The 24334-nt window shown below is 42.2% G+C and overlaps 5 protein-coding genes across 8 annotated transcripts; 4 read left to right on the top strand and 1 right to left on the bottom strand.

The window, feature by feature from the left end:
- Positions 1 to 595: 595 nt before the first annotated feature.
- On the top strand, positions 596 to 11483 carry LOC116919793. Its single transcript, XM_032925825.2, is given in 13 exon segments — positions 596 to 1842; positions 2187 to 2567; positions 3190 to 3840; positions 3961 to 5065; positions 5067 to 5322; positions 6658 to 6728; positions 6850 to 6910; positions 7707 to 7880; positions 7966 to 8153; positions 8244 to 8737; positions 8857 to 9077; positions 9164 to 9274; positions 9358 to 11483. Coding segments are annotated over 13 exon segments (4026 nt in total). The 5' UTR covers positions 596 to 1664; the 3' UTR covers positions 9493 to 11483.
- A 317-nt stretch (positions 11484 to 11800) lies between these two features.
- LOC116919809 (bifunctional arginine demethylase and lysyl-hydroxylase JMJD6) lies at positions 11801 to 14047 on the top strand. 2 transcript variants are annotated; one of them, XM_032925857.2, is made up of 9 exons: positions 11801 to 11978; positions 12075 to 12223; positions 12295 to 12351; positions 12421 to 12573; positions 12643 to 12839; positions 12915 to 13062; positions 13127 to 13315; positions 13391 to 13602; positions 13659 to 14047. In XM_032925857.2, the coding sequence occupies exons 1-9, from the start codon at positions 11918 to 11920 to the stop codon at positions 13723 to 13725; spliced, it is 1233 nt and encodes a 410-aa protein (XP_032781748.2). In that variant the 5' UTR covers positions 11801 to 11917; the 3' UTR covers positions 13726 to 14047. The 2 variants fall into 2 exon arrangements, with proteins under 2 accessions (XP_032781748.2, XP_032781749.2); XM_032925858.2 differs by having other exon boundaries at positions 11803 to 11978; positions 13686 to 14047.
- Positions 14048 to 14292: 245 nt separating this feature from the next.
- LOC116919799 (endoplasmin homolog) lies at positions 14293 to 18374 on the top strand. 2 transcript variants are annotated; one of them, XM_032925832.2, is made up of 13 exons: positions 14293 to 14519; positions 14642 to 14725; positions 14791 to 14951; positions 15021 to 15137; positions 15287 to 15488; positions 15562 to 15803; positions 15864 to 16048; positions 16108 to 16297; positions 16367 to 16605; positions 16683 to 17097; positions 17192 to 17328; positions 17780 to 17913; positions 17977 to 18374. In XM_032925832.2, the coding sequence occupies exons 1-13, from the start codon at positions 14468 to 14470 to the stop codon at positions 18183 to 18185; spliced, it is 2367 nt and encodes a 788-aa protein (XP_032781723.2). In that variant the 5' UTR covers positions 14293 to 14467; the 3' UTR covers positions 18186 to 18374. The 2 variants fall into 2 exon arrangements, with proteins under 2 accessions (XP_032781723.2, XP_032781722.2); XM_032925831.2 differs by lacking the exon at positions 17192 to 17328 and adding an exon at positions 17510 to 17646 and having other exon boundaries at positions 14294 to 14519.
- A 326-nt stretch (positions 18375 to 18700) lies between these two features.
- On the bottom strand, positions 18701 to 20435 carry LOC116919789. 2 transcript variants are annotated; one of them, XR_006644474.1, is made up of 7 exons: positions 20300 to 20435; positions 20002 to 20191; positions 19878 to 19942; positions 19587 to 19805; positions 19407 to 19526; positions 18993 to 19344; positions 18701 to 18961 (listed from the first exon to the last, which is right to left on the bottom strand). XR_006644474.1 is itself a non-coding variant. In XM_032925819.2 (6 exons), the coding sequence occupies exons 1-6, from the start codon at positions 20342 to 20344 to the stop codon at positions 19057 to 19059; spliced, it is 927 nt and encodes a 308-aa protein (XP_032781710.2). In that variant the 5' UTR covers positions 20345 to 20435; the 3' UTR covers positions 18701 to 19056. The 2 variants fall into 2 exon arrangements, 1 of the variants encoding a protein (XP_032781710.2); XM_032925819.2 differs by having other exon boundaries at positions 18701 to 19344.
- A 178-nt stretch (positions 20436 to 20613) lies between these two features.
- On the top strand, positions 20614 to 24194 carry LOC116919788 (sulfoquinovosidase). Its single transcript, XM_032925818.2, has 12 exons — positions 20614 to 20749; positions 21248 to 21407; positions 21468 to 21668; positions 21728 to 21926; positions 22004 to 22148; positions 22219 to 22420; positions 22496 to 22637; positions 22701 to 22919; positions 23017 to 23167; positions 23238 to 23392; positions 23449 to 23598; positions 23662 to 24194. Exons 2-12 carry the CDS (start codon positions 21285 to 21287, stop codon positions 24099 to 24101), a joined length of 2127 nt encoding a protein of 708 aa, XP_032781709.2. The 5' UTR covers positions 20614 to 20749; positions 21248 to 21284; the 3' UTR covers positions 24102 to 24194.
- The last annotated feature ends 140 nt before the right edge of the window (positions 24195 to 24334 follow it).

The following is a 24334-nucleotide window of genomic DNA, read 5'->3' as shown; positions in this document are numbered from 1 at the left end:
AAATGTTTCTAGTAGGTGAAAAAAGTCACGGTATTGTTCGTGCCTTTCGAAATGTTTCTTTTGTTTCATTTTTTATTTTAATTTAATTTAATTTTTTGGCTTTTGGCTTTTGGCGATGACCCTTGTCGAACCCTTTCAAACGATCATTTTAATGTTCACCATAGAAAAGAGCAGTTTCAGCAACTTTCTCTGCCTTTTTTTTTTATTATTATTATTACCACATATTTGGCAGTGTGTGTGTGGTATAGGCCGCACCCGGTTTTTGTTGTTGGCATCGCTGTTGTTGTTGTTGTTGTCTGAGAAGAAAAAGAGAGTTTCATTCGTTGGCCTTTTTCAGAGACAGAGGTAAAGGTAGAAAGAGAGAGAGAGAGACAGACAGACAGAGAGAGGTTTTGTGTTATTCACGCACGCCAGGAGGCGGAGCAGACACACAGACCGGAGAAGTTGCAGACACAGAGCCGAACAGCGGTGGCGCGACGCTCAGTCAACTTCGAAGAGTTGAGAGATGTGGCAGTGCGGCCGAGTCCCTCCCGCACGGCCTCGACCTCTCCTTTTTTTTTTTTTTTTTATTTTTCTTTTTTTTTTTTTTCCATCGTGTGATTTTGCCATCGTATTTTTTGTCATCAACATAAAAGCAACGTTTTGTGTTCAATTTGAAAAAAGAAAAAAAGAAAAAGTTAATTCAACGTCCAGAAATCAATGCGTGAAGTTCTCGGCGAGTTCGTGCTGACGGAAAGACATTGTGAATCTTCGTGGAGGGGCAAAACAAAAAAGCGAGAGGATTATTTTATTCGATATAGTGTTGAGTTGTCGCTTCCGGCGATCCCGTTTAAGAAAAAAAAGGAATCGAAATTTTAAAACCACATCCCATCATCCGTACAGTAAATGCCGGTTGTGGTGCTGTACACTACCAGGTCCTCTTGATTTGGATTGTTGGCACATCCGGAAATTCTTTGATTGGATTTTGGTTTGATTATTATCAATCAGGATCATCTAAATTTGGTGAATTTTTTGGTTTTTTGGAGCGGATTCAGTTACCGGAACTCGAATGACATCCGGCTGGCTCTTGTGAATGACTAAACGCAACACACGTGGTTCAGTGTCTGTGTGAGTGGGCGGTGGCGATTGCACGCAATTTCACGTCGACACACAAGTGCCATCGGTTTTTTCTCAATTCGATTGTCAAGCGGAAAAAAAGGGGGTGAGGGGGGAATTAGCATACGGAAGAATTGCGCGTCGAGAGAAATGTTTGTTTCTTTTGAAATGATTCGCAGAAGAAAAACGGGATATAATTGAAGTTCCATCGTGTCGTATCGCGCCGTCGTCATTGGCAGTCCTCGTTTGATTTATCGACGACTGGAAATGAGTTGGGAAATTTGGATTGATAAAATAAAAACGAGAAGAAACAGTTCCGAGTGATGTGAAAAACATAAACACGCAATCTCGTTGCATTACCTCTTTGACCCCAGATGAAGGACCGCCACGTCTATTTGATACTTCGACAGCTACTGCCACTCCTCGGCAGTGGTGGTAGCATCGTTGATAGGTTCATCATTTGATTCCGATTCTTAAATTATTAGTCGGCTGAATTGATCCCCCCCCCCTTACAAAAGAAAGAGGAGAACTTTGTTGGTCTCTTTACTTCCGTGTTTTGTGCGCAAACTATGACGACGCAAGATTGGACTAGAATGTTGAAAAGCTTCCGCACCAAAACTTACCGCAATCTACCAACAGTTGAAGATCGGAAGGCCGGATCCGCTTTAAACGACACTCGATCGTCGTCCGTAGGCTTATGCGACGATGTCGGAGAAATTGAAGACGACATTGACGATGGCATCTGCCGTAAGTTATTTTATTCCACCAGGGGAAGGAAAAGCATAAGGCGGAATCGAATTTCGATCCGGCGTTGTGCGTCACTGTCCGTTTAGTGAGCCCATTTGATCCAAATGTTCCAAGTCGCAGGATGTTGTTGCCTTGACTTGGTTTATTTTCATTTTTTTTTGTTCGACTCTAGAAATCGTCAAACGAAAGTTTCCATTTTGTGTGTGTGTGTTTTGTTTCGTGTTATCGTCGGGTTGTAATCTTTTTTTTTTGGAATTGCAAACAGCCAAAATTCTACGTATACTAATTATTATTGTTTTGTTTTGTTTTTTTTTGTTTTGTTTTGGTGGTTGATGGAAAAACAGGTTTAGGGCCGTCAGACATAAAATCAACAGCGTCGGACGTCGAAGCGATTATCAAGAAAGGTACGTTATTGCCTACGGACTGGACATTGAGCCAGCGAGTGACGTATAGGGGCGGAGGGCGCAACGATCCAACAACAACCGCCGGTAAAAGTAACAATCATCAAAGTATTGGCTGCCAAGAGAAAAAAAGTGGCGGCGGCGGCGGTGGTGGTGGTGGCGGCGGCGGCGGAGGCGGAGGCGAAGGAGCCGAAGACAAGCTGCTAGCGGTAAGAGGTCGGAGTGCCTCTGAACCGTCGTTCCTTTCGGCCAGCCGAGCCGTCAAGGTGCGCGTCTCTTCTCCCGCCAATAACCCATCGTCATACACACCACCGACCGTCAAAGGTTTGAATTGTTGTCGTTTTCTCCTCGTTTCAATTATCGATACGAACTTGGCAAACCAAAAAAAAAAAAAAGGAAAACAAATTTTTGTATTGTTTTCTTTTTCATTTTGGCGAATAATGGCCTTCGTCCTTGGTTGAGTTCCAAGAACAGGAAAGATAGAAAAAGAGAAACAGGTTTTTTTTTTTTTTTTGGAGGGGGAGGGGAGGAGGTAGGTAAAGAGTTGAAGGCTTGGCCATCCCTTATACGGGTCTTTGTGTAATTAGTCGAACAATCTGTCTGTCCCGTCTGTCTCACTGAAATTCTCTCTTTCGCATGTTTGCCATACACGCGCGCTCGTGTTCGTGTGTGCGCGCTCTGTACGCTTTTCACCTTGATCAATGGGGTATATATATATATGAAGCGGAATGATTTTTTTTTTTTTTTCCGGGGGGAGTGGTAATGGGATGAGGCTAGCCGGCGGTTGTGGAATGTGAATGAATCAGACACACACACACACCTTAACCGCCAAAAAGTCCGACTCGCAACAAGATTTTCACTCGTTTTTTGAGCTCTCGTTGACAAGCCACCCGGAGCATTCAAAAGAGTGTAGTCTAACGTTGTTGATGTTGTTGTCTACGTTTAGAGATCAGCAGCATTACGGGGCTGCAACAGCAAATCAAGGCGGCCTTTGGCCGTTGGCGAAAAAGAGGAACTCCGTCGTCGCCGTCTTCATCCGCATTAGAGGAGGAGGTGGGCGGTCCCATCCGGGAGGATTGCTTTGATCATCCGCTCAACGTCCGCCTGTCGGCGCAGAGTCAGACATTTTCGCACCCGCACCGGCTGACCGTCTTTCCGCCTTTCCCTTCCGGCGGCGCCTCACCCTCCTCCTCGGCCAACGTTTCGCCGGCCAGAAGTAAGAAATCGTCTGTTTTCAATACCTCGACCACTCCCTCCAGCGCTGCTGGTGGCGGTGGCAATTCGAAATCCGGCGGCAGTCATCCGTTCTCGTTCGTCCGCGGATTGCGCAAGCGAAGGGCAACCAGGGCGGGAGAGGCGTCCGAAGCGCAATCCAATCAGCAGCATCGCAATCTGACGGATCTCTGCTCGGATCGTTTGCGGTCGCGAACGGCGGCAGAGAGCGGCTGGCCGAACTGCACGACTCGTTTAGCTGGCCAGGATCATTTCGCTCCGTTCGGACCATTGACGGCCAAATCGAGGAGCGACCACAGTTTGCACCGGATCCTCAAGGAAGACAACACCTGGACCGTCTTTGCCACTCTTCGCCCACCTTCAGGTTCATCATCTCTTTTTTTCTTTTTTAAAAATAAAGTTTCATTTTAATTTTTTGCGTTGTGATGGCCGTTTTGCAATGGGAAGTAATTTTGGTTCTAAAACAAAACAAAAATACTCGCAGATAAAGGAGGTTCACTGTCGAAGGGGACGACAGCCTGGACGTTTGGTCTCTTTAGCGATCCGGCATCGCAGTCGTCGCATCAGCGACGACAAACGTCGACTCCCTCTGTTGGAAAATCGACCAAAAGCAAAGCGGCTTCCGTCGCTCCGTCGCCGGAACTCGTCCATCGGGCGTTCACCCCTTGCTTCTCGACTGGAACGCCATCGGGGCTCGTTCTACCGTCGGGTGGTGGATTATTCGGACGTAACGAGAGGAGGACGCGATCGCTGGAGCGGTGCTCGCAACAGCGCGTCCGCGGTTCAGGTGCTGCCGCCGCTGCTGCTTCTTCCGCTGCCGGTGCTAGTTGGGGCTACGGTTCGGCCACCGCCCAGACCAAAGCTCCGCCGCCCATTCCGTCTCGAGTCCGTTCACGGTCGCTCGAAAAGAACTACACAATCTCTACGACCACGCCCCATTGCAACAGATTGTCGGCTGCGGCAGTAGTCAACAACGCGACAGCGGCCCATTCGACAAGTGGTTCCAGCCCAGCTGCCAATAGCGGCGGCGTAGGCTGCATCGGCACTCCGCTCTTGCCCGTCAGGCGGAACAACGTGCCGCCCGAAGTGTTGGCCACGTGGTGCACGTTCAACGAAGCGTTTGGAGGCGGACGGCCCAGACATCAGCATCGCCTTCCCAGCGAGCCGTTGACGGTCAACGACGAAAGGGACTCGCCCGGTTCGCCCGTCTTCGAGGAACTCTTTCTGCCTCCGCCGCAGAAATTCGCAGCTCTTCCTCCGCCAATCGTAACAGCCGCCAATCCGACCGTCGCCGAGCTCGTCAACAACAATAACAATAATAAACGCAACAGCGTCTCTGCTGCCAGTTGTTGTTGTTGCAGCAGTTGCAGCGGCGGCCACAGCCAAAGTAGCGCCGGCGTGAGTTGCAGTTCCAAATCGACGCCCAGGTCGTCGCCCGTCCCGCCGACTCACTTGCCCGAGACGGTCTTGTACGGCACGAGGGAAGCGCCCGTACTGGAACGCCACTGCGTCGAAGGCGGTGAATTCATCATCGCTTGGCTCTCTCATTCCAACGGTTCCAGCCAGCAGCAGCAGCAGCAGCAGCAGCAAAGCTAATCCTTCATCCGGCGGCAATCGAGTGGGTGCGGCTGCCCTTGTTTCTCCGCCGTCCGTACCGCTGACGTCAGCCGAAATGCAGTCGTCCACCTCGTCGAGCCATTCGGCAACAGCCGCCACCGGCGGCAATCAGGGCGTTGGTGCGGCCAGCAGCAACGGCAGCAATCGGAGTTTCATCAACAAACCGGCACGCGGATGGCTCCATTCCGATGCCGTGATTGTTCGTGAAGGCATCACCTATTTCGTCCGAGTAAGTTCATTTGCCTATTACTGTACCACCGTACGTCGATTGTTTTGATTTCGTTACGATCGTCTGCTTCATTATGTAGATGATGAATACGAAAAAGAAAGCGGAAGGAGGGAGCAAGGGAATAGATAATTGCTAATAATTAAGAAGAGAAAAAAAAAGGGGGGGGGTTAGGAAGAGGAGAGAAACGCTAATGCAAGTAGTGTTGCACGTGGGCGGAATCGATCCAGCAGAGAGGGGTGTGTACTGTGCCAATCCCGGTGAGAGAGCGGGAGTCAACAACACGACCGTAAGAGCTTTGCCTTTGCGCGACGGGTTTTCCTCTCCGAGTGTGTGCGTGTGTGGGTGTGGTTGAAGATAGAGAAAATCGATGAGAGCAGTCTGAAAGGGGGGGGGAAGAAGTAACCAAAAAAAAAGATAAGATGGAAGCAATGGGTGGAGTAACGGAATATAGAAGGGAGGCCTGACGAAAACGGTTGTCGGGAGGGAAGCTATTCCCCCCAGTAGGATCAATTGAATTGTCGACGGAAAGAGAAAGAGCTCATCGGCTTCACAAACAAAAAAAAGGTGGGGAGTGAGTGTCGAAGAGAACAGGAATGGAGTGGAACCCACGCATATTGTCACGCAATCTGTGCGGTGTGTGTCTTGCCGATAAAAAGTCGAATCCAAAAAAAAAGGAATAAAATGAATGTCTGTAGGATCGATCCACCGTTACAGTCGCCATTTTTTTTTCCCCTCCTAGTGCCCGGATCGTGTCCAGGTACTTAAACGGAAACAAAAATGAATCCCATTTTATTTTATTTTTTTTGTTCCTCTCTTTTTGATATGATTCCACCCCGTTGCACGACGATGTTGTTGTTCCCTCGGAGATGGAGAAATGTAGTGCAACTGTTGTGGGTCGATATTACTCGACTGGGATGGCCAAAAGTAATCTGTAATAGAGAAGGCTTGCAATCGGATGAAGAGAGGAGGGAAGAAAATAATAGCGTCCGGATGACAACGAAATCCAGTTGATTTCCAGGGATCGATCAATAAAAGGAAAAAGAGACACGAAGAAAGTACTCCGCGAGCTACTCCCCCATCCTATTTGGAGAGAAAGAGCATCTTTCTATGCAAAAGAAGCCTGACAAACATTTTGATGCTGTAATGAAATTAGATCGATCGTCTGACTGTAGTAGCAATGTTGACACGGACGTGAAATCAGATTTATTTGCTTTACACTATTTGCTGTACTATGAAATTGCATTCCTCTGCCTATGTAATATTATCAATTGATCTTTTTCCACTCTTTTTTTTTTTTTCTCTTTTTTTTTCTTTTGTTTAATCAAATATTTGCAGTATATCGGATGTCTGGAAGTCAACACGTCTATGAAGAGCCTGGATTTCGACACGCGCTCCCAAATTGCCAAGTATGTTTGCTCAAAAGCCTTGGGTTCATTTTTTTTAATTTTTTTTTTATTTACTGTTTGTTACGTGTATTCATTCTGTTTTAGTTATTTTTCTTAAATTGTTATTTTTCTTTTAAATCAGAGAATGCATCAACATTGTTTGCGAAACAGCCGGTCTCAAAACGGTCGACAAGAAGCGCAAGGTAAACTACAATGTCTAACTATTTTTTAAAAAAAGATCTGATTTCTAAATAAAAGCGTGAGCCAACGTGAATGAGCTCCCGGCTAGTGACGGGCCAGGCCGGTCTCAGACCCTTTTGCATTCGCTTCATGTATTGATTTTATTGATTCCCCCCCACCAACCAGCTCTCTAGTTCTGTGACCTTCTCATCTCGTCGTTTTCGACCGTGTTACTTTACGTTCGGGATCTTATTGGCGTGTGCGTCGCCTTATTAGCCATCGCTTTAAAAAACACTAGCGAATCAGAAAGAAAAACAGAAACAAAATGGATTCATTGAAACAACACAGGGAAAAAAAAAACTCGTTCCAAAATCTGGTCCATCTGGAGCTCGCAGTTGGGCGCAGTTCGCACAGGCAAAGCGTTCAGTGACTCGTGTGGAATAGCGGACATTCCGCCCACGCTGCCAATCCCATGCTTGGCTCCACTCGTCGTTTTCCCTCTCCGCTTTTCTCTGATGTTTGCATCATTGAATCGAATGGTAGCAGCTGTAGATCTTCACGCCCACTCTTATTTTATTTTTTTTTTTTTCCTTTTTATCTTGTTCTTCCAGCGTCTCGCTCCATCTTTTATATACTTCGCTGTACACACACTCTTCTTCTTCTTCCTCTTCGTTTTTCTTCCTCCTCCTCTTCGTCCGGCTATTCGCTTACTCCCGTCCAACAGCATTAGTCTTTGTTTTTTATCGATCCGCACGTGCACAGGGCAAGCAGGTACCGGCGATGAAAGATGAGTTTTCATGATGATGGTGTATGTTGCAGGTCGACCGACGGATCCAGCGGATCCTGGGCGACGCCCCTCACATGGAACACGCAGGCAGTGACGTTGCATTGACCATCAGCAGCGGATGTTTAAGGATCAGCACGCTCGAAGGCAGCGCCGTCGTTGCCTGTCACGACATGCCCAACATTTCCTTTGCTTCCGGCGGAGATCCCGTAAGTCTATTTTTTTTTTTTTTAAATCCGCTCCATCCGCGCATGAAGTAAAAGCTTTATATATGGTGTTTTCTTTATGAAAAAGGATACGCTGGATTTCGTTGCCTACGTGGCCAAAGACAACATTTACGGCCGTGCGTGTTACGTCCTCGAATGCGGAGGTGGATTGGCGCAGGACGTCATTACAACCATCGGCCAAGCATTCGAATTGCGTTTTAAGGAATATTTGAAACGAACGCCACGCCCGGCTGGAACTGAATCTGTTCTCGACGGGTAAATATTGGATTGATTTCAACTCGTACATTTTCAAAAGATTGACTAAATAAAACGATAATCATTATTATTGTTAATTTCATTTTACAGACGCGATGTAGTTGGAACTGCTAGCGGACACAACAGCGCCGGAGCGGCTCCTCCCCCATGGTCGCCTGATGATCCCGAGTATTACAATGATTTGCCCGGTAAAGTACCGCCGGATGTCGGACCACCTCCAGTTCCACCACTGCCCAATTATCAGGCTCCATTAGGAGGAGGACCGGTAGCCACTGGAACGGCTGGAACATTGAAGAAATCATCGGCAGGTCATCAAGCCAGTGATCGATCGCGCCACACTGTCGATCTTTCTGACAACTTGATCGATCTGAACGCCGACGTGTCGTCAATGGGCCGAACGGAGAGTGGCCTTGCCGGATCGACATCTGCCGGATTAAGTGGCGGTGGAAACGTGAGCAGCGCGGTTGTTGGCGGCAATGTTGCCGGCCTGTCGCCTTTTCCCGATCACGAGTACGTCAACGGCATTATGGGATCGAGCAGCGATTTCAAAAACCCTCCCGTCAACAAAGATCCATTCGATATGCGTAAGTCAACCCCCCTTTTTTTTTGTTTTCCTTTTTTCCCATCTGGCATTTCTGGGCAAATAAGAAAAAAAAAAGAAATCGTGACAAATTATTAAAAGCTTGTTTCAACCTCGAAATAGATCCATTCTCAGCCACTCTTCCATCGCCGCTGCCTTCGGCTCTGCTGGCTCCTAATACTGGAACACTTGGGGCTGGATCGGGCCGACCCGTTGTCACCCTCCAGCGAGTAGCTACCAAAGCCGGCAAAGTCCGTGTAAGCCCGTTCGAGGCTCAGTTGCTTCAAGAGATTTGGTTTCACGGACCCATCAGCCGCAAAGAGGCTGAAGATCTTTTGAAACAAGTATGGCCGCCAAAAATATTGCCATTTCTTTTCAAGTTTTTATCTATATCGACCCCCTTTTTTTTGGGGGGGTGGTATTTAAATAGGATGGGGATTTCTTGGTTCGCGAATCACAAGGCTCTCAAGGCCAGTACGTGCTGACAGGAATGCAATCCGGCCATCACAAACATTTGCTGCTGGTTGATCCCGAAGGCGTCGTACGTTATTTAATTAAATTTTTGAAATCATTGCATGCCAGTGGCGAGAATCGATTAAGATTTGCCACATTTTTCTCACTCAGGTTCGCACCAAAGACAGGACATTTGAAAGCGTTAGTCATTTGATCAACTTCCACCGGAACAACGTTCTGCCCATCATTTCGGCCGAGAGTGTTCTACTGCTGAAGAGACCTGTTCCGCGTGCGCATCACTCATGAGAAATGGGAGACGATGTCTTTTGTGTCACTCCTACCCCGGCATTTGTTCTCCCTAATAACTTCACAAGTATACTAGCACTCCGCCCGGATGTCATGCCATCACGCACCGAATTTCTGTCGATTTCTGAGAGCTCCAAGAGAAGGCGCACAGATCCGATGCGAAACCACTCGGAAGCTTGTTTTTTTCCTTCCGCATTTTCTTCAGCACGTACGCACTTGGAAACGCTTCTTGTACAGTAGGAAAGACAACAAAGGAATGGAAAACATATCTTTGGACGCGATCTGCGTCAAGCCTCCTCTCTTTCTCTCTTTCGTCAATCATCAGTTATTGTTATTATTATTATAATTTGTTTTCTTTTTGGAAGGGAAGTTATTGTTACGATTATTCTTAATTCATCTTTTTGACGTAGAAATGAGGGACTCGCCAGCTCTTTCTCTAAGAGGTCTTTTCTTATTTATATTTAAAAAATAATAATAATAATATTTCATCCCGGGGTGGATGTGGGGAGAGAAAAGGAGCAAAGTAGAAGAGGCCATCGAGCGTAACCACGCACAGAGACGAATTGGATTGCTCACGTTCTCTTCGTTTCCCAACTTTTCCGCTGTTATCAAAGATGCTTTATTAACGCTGTTGCTCGTCTAACTCGTATATATGTATATGGAAGCCAATGACATCGTCTCCACACAAGGAAATTGGAATGTGGTTTGCGTTGGCGCGCGCACACGCACGCCAAGCTTTTACAGCCCAATTTTCATCCCGTTTTCCCTTTTTTTTATCGTTTTTTTTTCTTTCTTTCTTGTTGTAGATAGATAGATAACTCCCCATCAATTTAGTTGGATAGTGGAGGGAAATGGAAAGTGGATTTCGTCGTCTTCATCATGCCCCGCGGGGGAAGAATAAAGTCCACTATCCTCCCCCGCACACTTCAATTGTGCATAATATCGACCACCTCGTCTCCTTACAATTCGACGTCATGGCGTCACCTTTTGCTGTGTTTGACGTGGACCGTGGGAGGTTCCTCTCCTTTGCCCGTGTTCACTGGGGAGGCCGTCATTCTATATCTTCTTCCCACGCAATCAAATAGAACGCCATGGTTGTTGAATTGTTGTTATTATTGTTGTTGTGTCGGTTGGTGCTCGTCGCACGCCATACATTTTCGGTTTATTTGTGACTGTTGTTCCAAAAACCCTTTTCCTTACCTTGCGTTTCACACAGATGTCGTGACGACGTTTGCCGTTTCGCGTGGCTGAGCTGTGGACGCTTTGGCGCCACCCAACGTCTCCATCGGTTTCAAATGTGGGAAATGTTTTTGCTGTCACCAGTAAATTGTGTCTCCTTTAACACATGTACACATCCCATATACATATATACATATATTATATATATATATATAATACCCATCTAAAAATGCCGTACGTCTAGGACTCACACAAACTTGTTCGTTTCATGGGGAAGGAATAATCAGAGCAAGACAAATCAATTGTCTAGGAAATGAAGGTTCTAAGTGGTGGATGACCTGCTCCCTCGCCCCGTATCTCCCCCGTTTCCCCGTCATACTTTCTCGATGCAGTTTTTCACGAATCGTTTACACAAAATGGAGCCCCAAAACACCCTTAAGAATCATATCTTTGCGCGTCCGCCGATCGATGCTACGGTCGACAAAACGGGACTTTTCTGAAACAAATAACGTACCTTTGTACTGTTTTATATTTGCCTTATGTCTTACCCATTGCTTTCCACACGCAAACAGATATATTTAAAAAAGTGAAATTTCTAGATAATGGAAAACCTCCTCCTCTGTCTGGTTTATTGTATAACGTCCATGATTATGGATTCCGTGTAGATCTAATCTCTTTTGTGTACTGTATGGAAAATAATCATTTTCCTCCTTCGCGTTCCATTGTTTGTTTTTTTGTTTTGTTTTTTTTTTCTTTTCCACGAGTATCACTACTAAGCTGGAGGGGGAAAACAATAAAAGGATTCGAGAAAAGTTGTGTTTCAGTTTTTATTGAACTGGCATTCTTTCTAGTCAAGTAAAAGTCACTATATTAGTTTCTGAACTTAGCTAGAGGCCAGAGTCAGGCCAGACTTAGCAAGTATTCACAAATTAGAAGTTTTCTTTACTATTTGATCACCCTCATTCCCGGAATAACCTGTTTTCTTTGTTCATGATAACTTATTTCAATTTTAGCCAAGGGCTTCGTTTGTTGCAACTTGTAGTAAACGTGCTACGTGGTCGTGAAGGAAAACGCGGGAAAAACAAACGAGTCAACATTTTGGAAATCTGACAACTATGGAAATGGAAAATTCTTGAAAATTTTATTTTAATAGCAGACGCGGCTTAAAACTACATGAATGAAAGATCGAAGTTTGAAAATCCTGCCTCTTTTTTAGATTTATAGGCCATTGTTTGTTTTTGTGAAAATGAGTTTCGATTCACGTGCAAAAAGACGCATTCAGGAATCCAAAAAAAAAGCTAGACCAGGTAATTGAATCCTTCTTATCTCTTGGCGACCATGTGATGGGCGTCTCTTTGGCTTCCTACGTGACATACGCTCGTTTTGCCTCTTGTTAATTTCAGAACTCAGTTCCAGTGCAGCCTGGGTGGAACAGTGCTACTACAAAAATTTCAAGCCTTTCACAGTCTTTACTGACAGTGCATTAAGAATCAGTGTTGACAAAGTGAGCCCACAAGAGTTTATTGAACGATTTGAGAGGCCCTATTTACCAGTATGAAGAACATTATTATCTTGTTTCATGACTGGGAAATGTTAATCATTTCCTTTTTGTTTTACTTTTAGGTTGTTATTCTTGATGTCCAAAGAGAATGGATGGCAAATTATAAATGGACAATCCAGGCATGTCTTTGCGATTTAAAGAATTTTGTTGTATAAACTGATTCTATCAAGTGGTTTTTGGTCATACAGAGATTAGCAAAAAAGTATCGCAACCAAAAGTTCAAATGTGGTGAAGACAATGAAGGTTATTCAGTCAAAATGAAGATGAAATATTATGCTCATTACATGCAAACCACCACAGATGATAGTCCATTGTACATATTTGATAGCAGTTATGGGGATGTAAGGAGCCATATTTATTTTAGGAAAATTTTTTATTCTATTTATCTTTTTTTTTTTCTTGTTTGTCAGCATCCAAGAAGAAAGCGTTTATTGGAGGATTATGATGTGCCTATCTATTTCAGAGATGACTTGTTTAAATATGCTGGGGAGGAAAAAAGGCCTCCGTATAGGTGGATTGTTATTGGGCCAGAAAGGTCTGGGACAGGGATACATATTGATCCTCTAGGTACAAGTGCCTGGAATGCCTTGGTCTTTGGCCACAAACGGTGACTTCAGAGTTCCATGAAAGTGGCAACATTCAGAGAAATATTAATTATTTTATCTTACCTTTCCATAATCAGGTGGTGCTTATTTCCTACACACACACCGCGTGAATTGATAAAATTGACATCACAAGAGGGCGGAAAACAGCAGGATGAAGCAATTACCTGGTTTAAAATTATTTATCCTAGGACTCAAAGCCCAAGTTGGCCAGCAGAATACAAACCGGTATTTATCTCTTCATATGCTTACCCGTAATTTTCCATTCATGAGTGAATGTGGTTTGTCACAGCTTGAAATTCTGCAAAAACCAGGAGAAACCGTTTTTGTTCCTGGAGGCTGGTGGCATGTTGTATTAAATCTTGACACAACTGTCGCCGTTACACAAAACTTTTGTTCGCGTACCAACTTTCCAGTCGTATGGCATAAAACCATTCGTGGAAGACCAAAGTTTTCCCGCAAGTGGTACAAAAGTTTGAAAGTATGAAAGGATCAAGAATCAAGAGATTATTATTGGGCAATACATCAGTCCCGTCTTATTTAAATATTTACATAGGTAAACGAACCTGACCTTGCAGTAGTAGCTGACAACGTGAATCTGAGTTCGCATACCGGTGTGGCTTCAGATAGCTCCTCAGATAGTTCAAGTTCTAGTTCCAGTTCATCTGATTCCGAATCAAGTGATGGCGTGGAAGAAGCAAGTATGGATCGAAAGGGCAAACGCGAAGAAAATCGTGGTAGTATGACCACAGTGCACAAAAAGAAGAGGTGAAAATTACGAAATTTTTTCTTGACTTGCGCTTGACGTATATGTATGAATATAGATTTTTTATTTTTTTGCTTTATATTAGGAGAAAATTAACTCGTACTCCGCCACGGGTAATGAACTGAATGAATGTCAATGGCGGCCTTTAGATAAAATCATTCAAAAGAGAGTTCCAGTTGAATAGATAACTACCATTTTCTTGACACCCTCTCAGTTTGGTCGGACATACGACTCAACATTTCCCTCTAATGTTCCCTTTTGTACTGTATCTCGGCAAAATTTGATTTGTAATGATAAACATTTTTGCTGCAACTTGTAGTGTTAGAAAACTTTCTGAATTATTGTTTTTTCTTTTTTTTTTCTTTTTTTGTTAAACAGATGCCTTGCATACTGTACCTTGTATCAAGAGTTCAGTGCCTCCCGCCAATAAAATTTCATAATATACTATATTTGCAATCACGTGTAATATTTTTCTGAAACAAATAGAAAGCATTTCATACTAGACTTCGTGGATAGGCATAAGGGAAGTACGAATCCATAAAATCTTTTCATCAAGGTTCTTAACTTTTTTTAAATTTGTGCAAATTTTAAGAGGAGGAAATGCCAACATAGTGGCCGTAGTCAACAGTGTCGATGCGCGTGGCGTGGGCGTGTCCTTTCGTGATGTGGTGTTCTCTTCTCATTGGTTGTTTTAGACCTGACGGGTTCTTCTTCACGTTAAGACACGTGTAAAATCGTAGCTTCGAGATCAAAAATTTACTGCTGAAGTAGTGGACTTGACGTGAGCGGCCGTATTCATTCGGGTTAGTTGGTGATTGCATTTTGTTCTGGTCGTCACAACATTCGTCGGGCTGAACACAGCTAACCATGGTTTCCACAAAAATTGCTTTTAGCCTATTAGGGCTTCTTTTACTTTCTGGTAAGTTTGTCAGTTGAGCCGATTTTCATATATACCGGTGTAATGCATTCAATCACGTATTGCATTGCGCTTTTCTCTACTGTTTGTTTTTTAATTTTCTGTAATTATTTCACATTCTTTAGCATCCTGTTATGCCCAAGATGACGAAGTTGTTGCAGATAACATTGAGATTGACTTGGGTGCAAGCAGAGAAGGTTCCAGAACAGGTAAACCCATTATTTTGTGTATGGCAAAGTCACAATCTTTTGATGAAAAAATTTTGAATAAAAAGATGCTGAGGTTGTAAAAAGGGAAGAAGAAGCAATTAAACTTGATGGCTTGAATGTAGCTCAAGTAAAGGAACTCAGGGAAAAGTCTGAAAAGTTTGCTTTTCAGGCTGAAGTCAATCGAATGATGAAACTCATCATCAACTCTCTATACCGCAACAAAGAGGTATTTATTTTATCAAAAGTTCTTTTATTATTTTAGGCAATGACCAAACATCATTCCTTTATTGTGCAGATCTTCTTGAGAGAGTTGATTTCAAATGCATCTGATGCTATTGACAAAATTCGTCTAATGGCTCTTACAGATAAGGATGCTTTGGCTGCCACAAGTGAACAAACAATACGAATCAAGGTATAATATTTTTTGTTAAATCACATTCTTTGTTTGTTTATGTGTGTGGGTGCTACGTCAACATGAACCTGAGTTATATAGATGTGCACCTTTTATTTACTTTTTAATTATTATTACTTGTTTTTATTTTATAATTTTTTTATTTTTAGGCTGACAAAGAAAACAATGTACTTCATATCACGGATACTGGTATTGGTATGACCAAAAACGATTTGGTTACGAACCTTGGTACAATCGCCAAATCAGGAACGGCGGATTTCTTGAGCAAAATGCAGAATCCAGAATCAACTGGACAAGATGCAGGCGACCTAATCGGACAATTCGGTGTCGGCTTCTACTCAGCGTTCTTGGGTAAGGGATGCACAGCAATACATATCCTCTTGAAATGCAATCAACGACCCGCTATCTTTCATTTGTCAAATAGTCGCTGATCGAGTTGTTGTAACGTCAAAGAACAATGACGACAAACAGTACATCTGGGAATCGGATGCCAACTCTTTCAGCATTGCCGAAGATCCTCGAGGAGATACACTGAAGCGTGGTACACAGATTAGCCTTTACCTGAAAGAGGAAGCCCGCGATTTCCTTGAAGTTGACACCATTCGTAACCTAGTGCACAAGTACTCCCAGTTCATCAATTTCAATATATACCTATGGACTAGCAAGGTATTGTTAACGTAAAACTGCTTTACCAACTTAAAAACAAAATTCCTATACACCTTCCAGACTGAAGAAGTAGAAGAACCTATTGATGATGAAACAGAACCAGTTACAGAGAAAAAAACTGAGGAAGAGGAAGATGCTAAAGTGGAGGAAGAAACGGAAGAGAAGAAACCAAAGACTCGCAAAGTTGAAAAGACCACATGGGACTGGGAGTTGCTGAACAATGCCAAACCGATTTGGACTAGAAAGTAAATTATTTAAAAGTTTCTATCGCTTTCACGTTTCTGACCTCCGTAAATTATTACAGACCGTCTGAGGTTGAAGAAAATGAATACGAGGAATTTTACAAGGCGATTACCAAGGATACACAAGGGCCATTAGGTCACATTCATTTCGTCGCGGAGGGTGAAGTTACGTTCAAATCACTCCTATACATCCCCAAAACTCAGCCGACTGAAAGTTTCAACAAATATGGTACCCGAACAGATAACATCAAGGTAAACTAGACTGTAGTAACTACCTTGTAAAAAAGAATCAATTTAATAGGGGGCTTGTTAAATTGATAGCTTTATGTTCGCCGCGTTTTCATTACCGACGACTTCCAAGACATCATGCCCAACTATTTGAACTTTATCCGAGGTGTTGTTGATTCCGACGACTTACCATTAAACGTATCTCGGGAAACTCTGCAGCAGCACAAACTCATCAAAGTTATCCGCAAAAAACTGATTCGTAAAACTTTGGACATGATCAAGAAATTGGACAAAGCTGAACAAGAAAAGTTCTGGGGCGAATATTCTACCAAGTATGTTTTTCATAATATATTTGGTTTAATTTTTCTACACTTGAATTAATTAATTTCTTCATTTCTTTTTTTGGCAGCATTAAATTGGGTGTTATCGATGATTCAGCTAACCGTTCCAGACTGGCTAAGCTTCTGCAGTTCCGTTCTTCAGCTAACAAGGGCTTCATCACGTTCTCGGATTACGTTGAACGCATGAAGGAGAAGCAAGAGTCTATTTACTTTATTGCTGGTTCATCTTTGGATGAAGTTGAAAAATCCCCCTTCGTCGAGCGACTCGTTAAAAAAGGCTACGAGGTCCTCTACCTCACCGAAGCTGTTGATGAATATTGCATCTCTGCCCTTCCTGAGTTTGAAGGAAAGAAATTCCAGAACGTAGCCAAGGAGGGAGTTGAATTAGATGAGGGAGAAGGTGCCAAAGCCAAATTGGAGGCCCTTAAAACCCAGTTTGAGCCATTGACGAAATGGTTAACTGAAACGGCCCTTAAAGAACACGTAAGTTTTCTTATTAAATAAGGGTAACAAATAAGATTAAGGGGAAATTGTTATTTTCACACAAACTTAATTTTAAAAATACCATTCCGGTTAGATTACGACGGCTAGGGTATCGAACCGTTTGTATAAATCGCCTACTGCATTAGTAGCATCGCGTTGGGGTATTACTGGTAATATGGAACGGTTGATGTTAGCTAATTCTCATCAGAAATCGCAAGACATTCAAAGAGAGTAAGTCGAAATGGCTAATGAATATCCTAGGCTTCTGTGAAATGTCGGGGATCTATTTTATGTGTTTGTCCAACGTAGGGGCGGAGAATGTAACACGTTGAAATCCTATTTCATCTCTTATTCTGCTGTGGCTGTTTTATTGTTTCTTATTGTGTGTCCTATGTTTGTTGCATTTTCAAAGATTTTGCGTGCCGAAGTTGGTCAACGTTTACTCAAGACACCATGCGCTTTAATTACCTCAAAATTTGGTTGGACTGGTAACATGCAGCGAATCATTGCTTCTCAGACCCATTCCAAAACACAAGACGTCCAGAGAGAGTAAGTGTTTTTTGTTTTCTTGTTTGTTTGTTTTTTTCTTTGTTGCTTTTAGTCGGTTCTTAATGTTAGTCCGGGTACCGCCATCCATTTTTGATTGTCTTATTCATTCTTGTTTCTTTTTTTTTTTTTTTAGTTATTACTTAACACAGAAGAAAACTTTGGAAATCAACCCCCGTCATCCTTTGATTAAAGAACTGCTTCGGCGAGTTGAAGCTGACCCTGAGGATCGTGTGTCGAAGGGCATGGCAATGATGATGTTCCAAACAGGTAATTTGCATAGTACTAGTGTAATACAGTTTTTGACTAACGCATTTCGATTTCCTCGTGAAGCTACTCTTCGTTCTGGCTACATGCTACAGGATCCAAGCCAGTTTGCCGAGCACATAGATGCAATGTTGAAGCAGTCATTAGGAGTGGGTGACGCGGAAATCGAAGAAGAGGAGGAAATTGAAAATGTGCCGGAAGGAGAAAATGCCGAAGAGGAAGCAGATCAGGATAATGATGAAGATGAAGATAAATCGTCGAAAGACGAACTTTGAATGAATGTCTTGTGGAACTGAGAGAACGTTTGGTATGTTTGTTTTTGTGACCGATAATAATTATAGACGAGTGTTGAAAATACTGTTACACTGTCAAGTGAAATCTGAACTGCGTCTTGAAGATTTTGTTTCCGAATTCTTTGCGATATTTCCGTATCTAAAGGGCAAAATAAAATGTTTCCCCAAAAATCGGAAGAAATTTTTGATGTAACTAGATTTCCATTTCTGCATTTTCGGTTTTATTTTTAGAATTAAAAAGAAAAAAAAAAAAACACTAGCCTAAGATATTGTTAGGAAATTTTAAAAATTCCCTTCGCCCGTGCGAAATTGGTCTTGTATGGTATAAAAACTGCCCTCGTTCACTTGGAACAAAGCTAAGGATAATATTGGCTTCAGCAGTTGTTCGATGATAAATTATGGCCATGCGTGAAAATCTGCAGGATTATTTCAATCCACAAAGCAAATTTTCAAGTATCAAACTAAATGAAAGAATGATAGGATAATTAAGAAACAAGTTGTAGTAAAATTATATTTGTTAAACAGAGAAGAAAACCAAAACAAATAAGATGATATCCTTTTGGGATAATAGCTAAACAGTTTTGCTGTCAAACAAATCGCATGTCGATTGCGACAGATAAAAACACTTGAGAAGAGAGGAAGGATCTTGGTCAAAAGCAGTTGGAAGTGGTTATGTACAGTACATCATCTCAACGTTTTTATGCAGAAGAATAACAGTTCTCCATAACAAGTTGAGATATTTTTGCCGTTACAGCTACCACGGTCTACCACGGTAGACCATGCAGCTACTATCACCGCTGAACCAGCAAAAGAATTCAGTCATCCAATAAAAATCTTCGACAGGCAACGCCATTTAAAAAAACATTGTTTGAGCCAACTTTCGGTAAAGGTGTTTGCTTACTTCTCCGTAATTTAATCCTTTTTTTATGCGACGCAGATTTTCGATAGCTCTCCAAATGTCCGTATGCTCGAACCATGTAGTTTCAAAGTAGACGCCAATTCCACCTGGCGCTGAAATCAGAGATGCCTCTGCATAGCCGAATTCTTTTTCACAGGACGTAGAACAACAAACTGCGAAAGCACTACAGTACTGGTTGTGGATGTCTGGTTCCAATGCGTACTTCGACAATTCATCTGACACCTGAAAAAGAAAGTAATATAATCGATTGTGCGAAACCAGACGCTATCGCTTATTGGTATTACCTGTTCTAGCATTCGACTCTCTGAAATTAAATGATCTGCCATAGGGAAGGCTTTCCTTACATTGGGTAACAGCTCTTCTCGATTCACAACAACGGCTTTTACGGCAGAAGGATCATTATGCTTAGGAGAAAGCAAGGTAAGATTAATAAACTACTATATTATTGTTATTGAAACATTTACTGATATGAACATCCTCAAGCAGCGTGTGACGATTTCCGAAAGGAAACGAACCGGTAACGTGACGAGGCAAACTGTGTAATCTACACCGCTATCACTATCGACGATGGAAATAGCCAATAACGTCTTGGTAGCATTGGCGGAATGAAGCAAATGGATGAGGAGAACATTACTGTGTCGCTTGTATAATTGCTTCTGTGCCTCTGATTGACGGTACAAAGCCTATAGGAACAAACGCATACTAATAGGTAAAACATTAATTTTTTTTAGTTTATACAATGCTTGGTTACTAACTAAGACATGGCCTCCTGGTGAGCGAATAACTCGAACAACATTTGGAATCGACCTCAACTCTTCATCTGAAAGAAAACACACGAAAAATTATAATATTTTTAATAATCTGAAGTTAGTTTGTTACGTTGTTTTCGCGTTTCTGAGGATCCTAACCGGTTACGGTCACATTTTATGCAATTTAGCTCAAGCAGGCGGTTATTTTGGTTGTTTTCCAAAGAACAACTTCCCACTGTTTCAGCAGTCTCTGTCCAACGTTTGTCACACGAAGATGTAACGAGAAAATTTTGCATCATAGAATCCTTTAATTTTTCGACCTGGAAATAGAAATAGATTTCTTATACTTATTTGAAACAGGAATGGACGACATTTTTCTCCCATAACGAGTTAGTTGTCTAGGCCTTGCCACTAATACTTATACATACGTCACAGTTCCACACGTGGAGCGGGGGGGGAGGGCTAGCAGACATTCCACTGGATTTACACTATAGAACTAGATGCTGAAACTGAAGTTCAAACTCATCACTATGTGATTACAATTTTTTACGTCCCAGGTCGATTCAGCTTCTACTGGATTGGTGAAAATCTCCCACGAACTTTTCGAATTCTTGAAAATGGTATCAACGATATCCAAACGTCAAAAAGTTCTAAGACCTTGATCACAATTTAGAGTGAGACTAAAGATACATTCACATTGCAAGACAAAAGACAGTTGCAACCTCGCTGCTCGAAAACTTGTCTAGGACTGGTAATCCCTTTGGCTTTTGAAGGGGTTTATCCCCCACCCCTAAGGATTAGTCCGAAGACGATGATCTGAAGAGAACGTTTTAAAAGGAGCCGATCCCCGGAAATTCTTTCTTAGAAGGCAAACTAAGGTATAGGTATATTTCTATTACGTATCCCATGGGTGGCTGCCAGATTCGTTCCCCCTTTTGGACGATTAAGTAAGTTTTAATGTCCATTTCAAGACACCTGGACATTTTTCTTGAAATATGCCGGTTATCAAAAAAGGAGTTTTATTGATAATTAAATCCTGCCTCGCTGCCTGTTACGTAGCTTTAATTGGAATGAATTTAGATTTTGAACATATCCTGGAGCTTCAAACATGTCTATTTGGGTGCGTGCACACAATCGGTTGTCATCAGAATGGGTATAACAATTTATACGATGGCTGATATGATATCGTAAAAAAATAACACTCGATAGCCATTATTTGATTAAGATTGCATCGTTATTGATGTGAAAGGAAATCCCTTTATGCGCGGCAAAACCAGACTTGCTTTAGTGCTGTTCCAATATGAACTAGGCTCCTCCTCAATGTTTATTGCAACGATAATATGTATCTTTTTAAACAAATATTCTGTTGGACAAAGACGTTGGCAGTAAGGATAGACAGTCACATGCATCGAGATGGCCCCAGGTTTAAGAAGTGAATTGCACTGTGTGCTCATTTGCTGTATTGTGACAGTCAATAGTCTGACTTTGACATATCCGTTCTACAATAAATTTACTCTTTTCATCGACGACAAACCGGTAAGCAATATTTGACACGTTTTATGCTTCATATTTGATATTTTATTTTCTTTATGCTAGCTTCTCGATCATAATATTGGAGATCCTGTAGTTGCCGTTGGAAGAAGTCAAATCAACTATACAGAAGATCAAGGAAATTTTATTATTAGCGAAGATGTATACGAGAAAATAGAATTATCAACTTGTGATATTGATGAAAGTGGCATGCCAGATCTCTTCAAGGCTACATGCTACAGCATTGACTACTTTCCAGAAGTTTCGGTAACTCAGTACAAGTAACATGCCTAAGAACGTGAGACAAGCCAGTGTCTATTATATAGGTAGATTTTGCTGTCGAGGAAAAGGCAGATTCAGAATTGTTTCGTAAAACCGCTATAGTTAATATCACTGTGGTCGGCCGGGATCGTCTGTGGTTCCGGTTAGCATCAAACTCTACTGAAAAAATCTATGGTGCTGGAGAACAGTTTACATACTTGAATTTGAAAGGCCATGAATTTCCCATGTGGATTCGCGAACAAGGTAAACAAGCCCTTCATCAAAGCCCAGTTTTTCGATTTAGTTGCTGTTCGTTTATAATATCGTTTGGGACTACGAAGGGGTTGGAAGAAACCTATCAAGCCCTCTCACAGAGATAGTGGAGACAGGGTCACCAGGCGCAGGAGGGGATTATCATACGACATATTACCCCGCCCCTATTTTCTTATCCACGTGGAACTATGTCATTTTAGGCAAACAAGAGAGGTTTGTTATTTCTTAAACGAGATGCATTGCGCTCTCTTGACGTATTTTTATTGTGTTTTTACGTTTAAAGGTACTCCATCTTGAATTTCACTTCGTCTACGAGGAAAGAAATCTATGTCCATGATAAACAACTGATGCTTAATGTTGGAACGGCTACTAATTTAATGGAGCTAGTTGGTGCAATTAACCGTGAGATGTCCGTGATTCCGCCAACTCTTCCTGAATGGATTTATAACGGAGCGATTGTTGCTGTTCAAGGCGGAACCCAAAATGTAAGCTCGAATTTGACCATTGTAGCCATCTCCCTTCATCAAACATACTTCTTACGTTTTTAAATATTAAAAAAGATGCTTGACAAGCTTCAGCAATGCTTAGACAACGGTGTAAATGTCAGTGCCATATGGATTCAAGATTGGGCGGGTAAAATCGAAACACCATTCGGCTATCGTGTTTTTTGGAACTGGCGTTGGAATGAAGAGCTTTACCCAGGTGACTTTCAGAAATTTACCATCTCAAAAAAGGCTTTGTTTTTTAAATGTTCTGTAACGGCAGGGCTTGATTCCGTCATATTCGACTTGGCACAGCAAGGGATTCAAGTTGCGGCGTATATCAATCCGCATTTGAATGTTGAGGGTGATTTGTTCGTAGAGGCTGACAATCTTGGTTATTTACTAAAGAATGACAAAGGTGAAACCTATAGACAAGATTTTGGTGGATTTTTGGCCGGAACGCTTGACTTTTCTAATCCACTGGCAAAACAGTGGTATGCTGGTACATACGTATAACTTTTTTAGATGCATCATTTGGAAAGGAAGAATAAGAATCTTTTCTAACCGTATTATTGTAATTTTTTAAATTTTTATTATAGAACTTATAAAAAAAAACATCATCGGTTTTGGCTTCAAAGGGTTCATGGCTGACTTTGGGGAATACACACCGGTAGACGCCGTTGCAACCAATAGCCCTGATCCCTATCAGTTCCATAATCTTCTCCCTGTTCTATGGGCCAGCACAGTTCGGTGAACATCATAGTCTTCAACAGAAAAATATAATTGTATATTTATTTTTACTAGTTAACGTTTTCTTAAGACTTGCACTAGAGCAAACTGGCACGTTAAGTTCTGTCCTGCCGTGGGCGAGATCAGGATTTACTGGTGCGCAAAGCTTTCATTCAATGATGTGGGCTGGCGACCAAAACGTTGACTGGTCAATGTCGGATGGGTTACCATCCAGTATTGTAGCAGGTATTTCCATTTTAGAAAAATTTGATTTTGTGTGAGCAAACGTTTTTGTGTCGCAGCTCTTTCGTTGGGTTTATCCGGCTTCGGTCTCAGCCATAGTGATATTGGAGGGTATACTACCCTTAATGGAATTTTAACCCGTAGTGAGGAGTTGCTTTTGCGTTGGGCCGAATACAGCGTTTTTACACCTCTAATGAGAACTCATGAAGGTAGTATATACCTAAAAGATTGGCTATTGTACATCAAAACATTTTTTGTTCCTAAACATTTAGGAAATAAACCTGAACTAAATCATCAAATTTATTCAACTAACGAAACCCTAAAAAGTTTTGCTCGTTTATCAGCAATCTACACCTCGCTTACCCCCTATCATAAAGAGGTAGTATCGCAAGTGGCGACTTTTGGGATTCCAGCAATGAGTCCTTTATTCCTCCACCATGCCGAGGATATAGATTCTTTTGATATTCAATATCAATACTTATATGGATCAGATTTATTAGTAGCTCCTGTACTGCATCCATCAAAAACGAATCAAGAAGTTTACTTACCACCAGGCCGCTGGATACATTTGTGGGATAACGACCAGAAAGTCTTTGAGGGCCCTGTATCAGTTAATGTTGACGCTACTATGGGTAAAACGCCAGTTTTTTTTCGTGATAATAGCAAATGGATATCGTTGTTTCATGATATTCGCAATCGTTTCAATCTTTAGTGGTTTGCTTTTGTTGATAAGGGTTAAGTCTACAATTGCATTTGTTTCTTAGCTTCTAGATGTCTCTAAAAAATAAAAAGCTCTTAATCACTCGTTAAAAATTTTCTTATCGCTAGTAGTCATCTTCTTTGTCCCCGTTTTGTTGTAAACATAAACCATACCATTTCCTAAAAAAGTCACGATGATCTGTTGCTCGAAACCGAAACTGAATAGTGACGTGAATTGTAAAGCTT

This window comes from Daphnia magna, linkage group LG3 (assembly GCF_020631705.1).
Source record: "Daphnia magna isolate NIES linkage group LG3, ASM2063170v1.1, whole genome shotgun sequence".
Lineage (NCBI taxonomy): Eukaryota > Metazoa > Arthropoda > Branchiopoda > Diplostraca > Daphniidae > Daphnia > Daphnia magna.
Note: the sequence above shows the minus strand (reverse complement) of the source record. Positions and strands in the feature narration are given on the sequence as shown.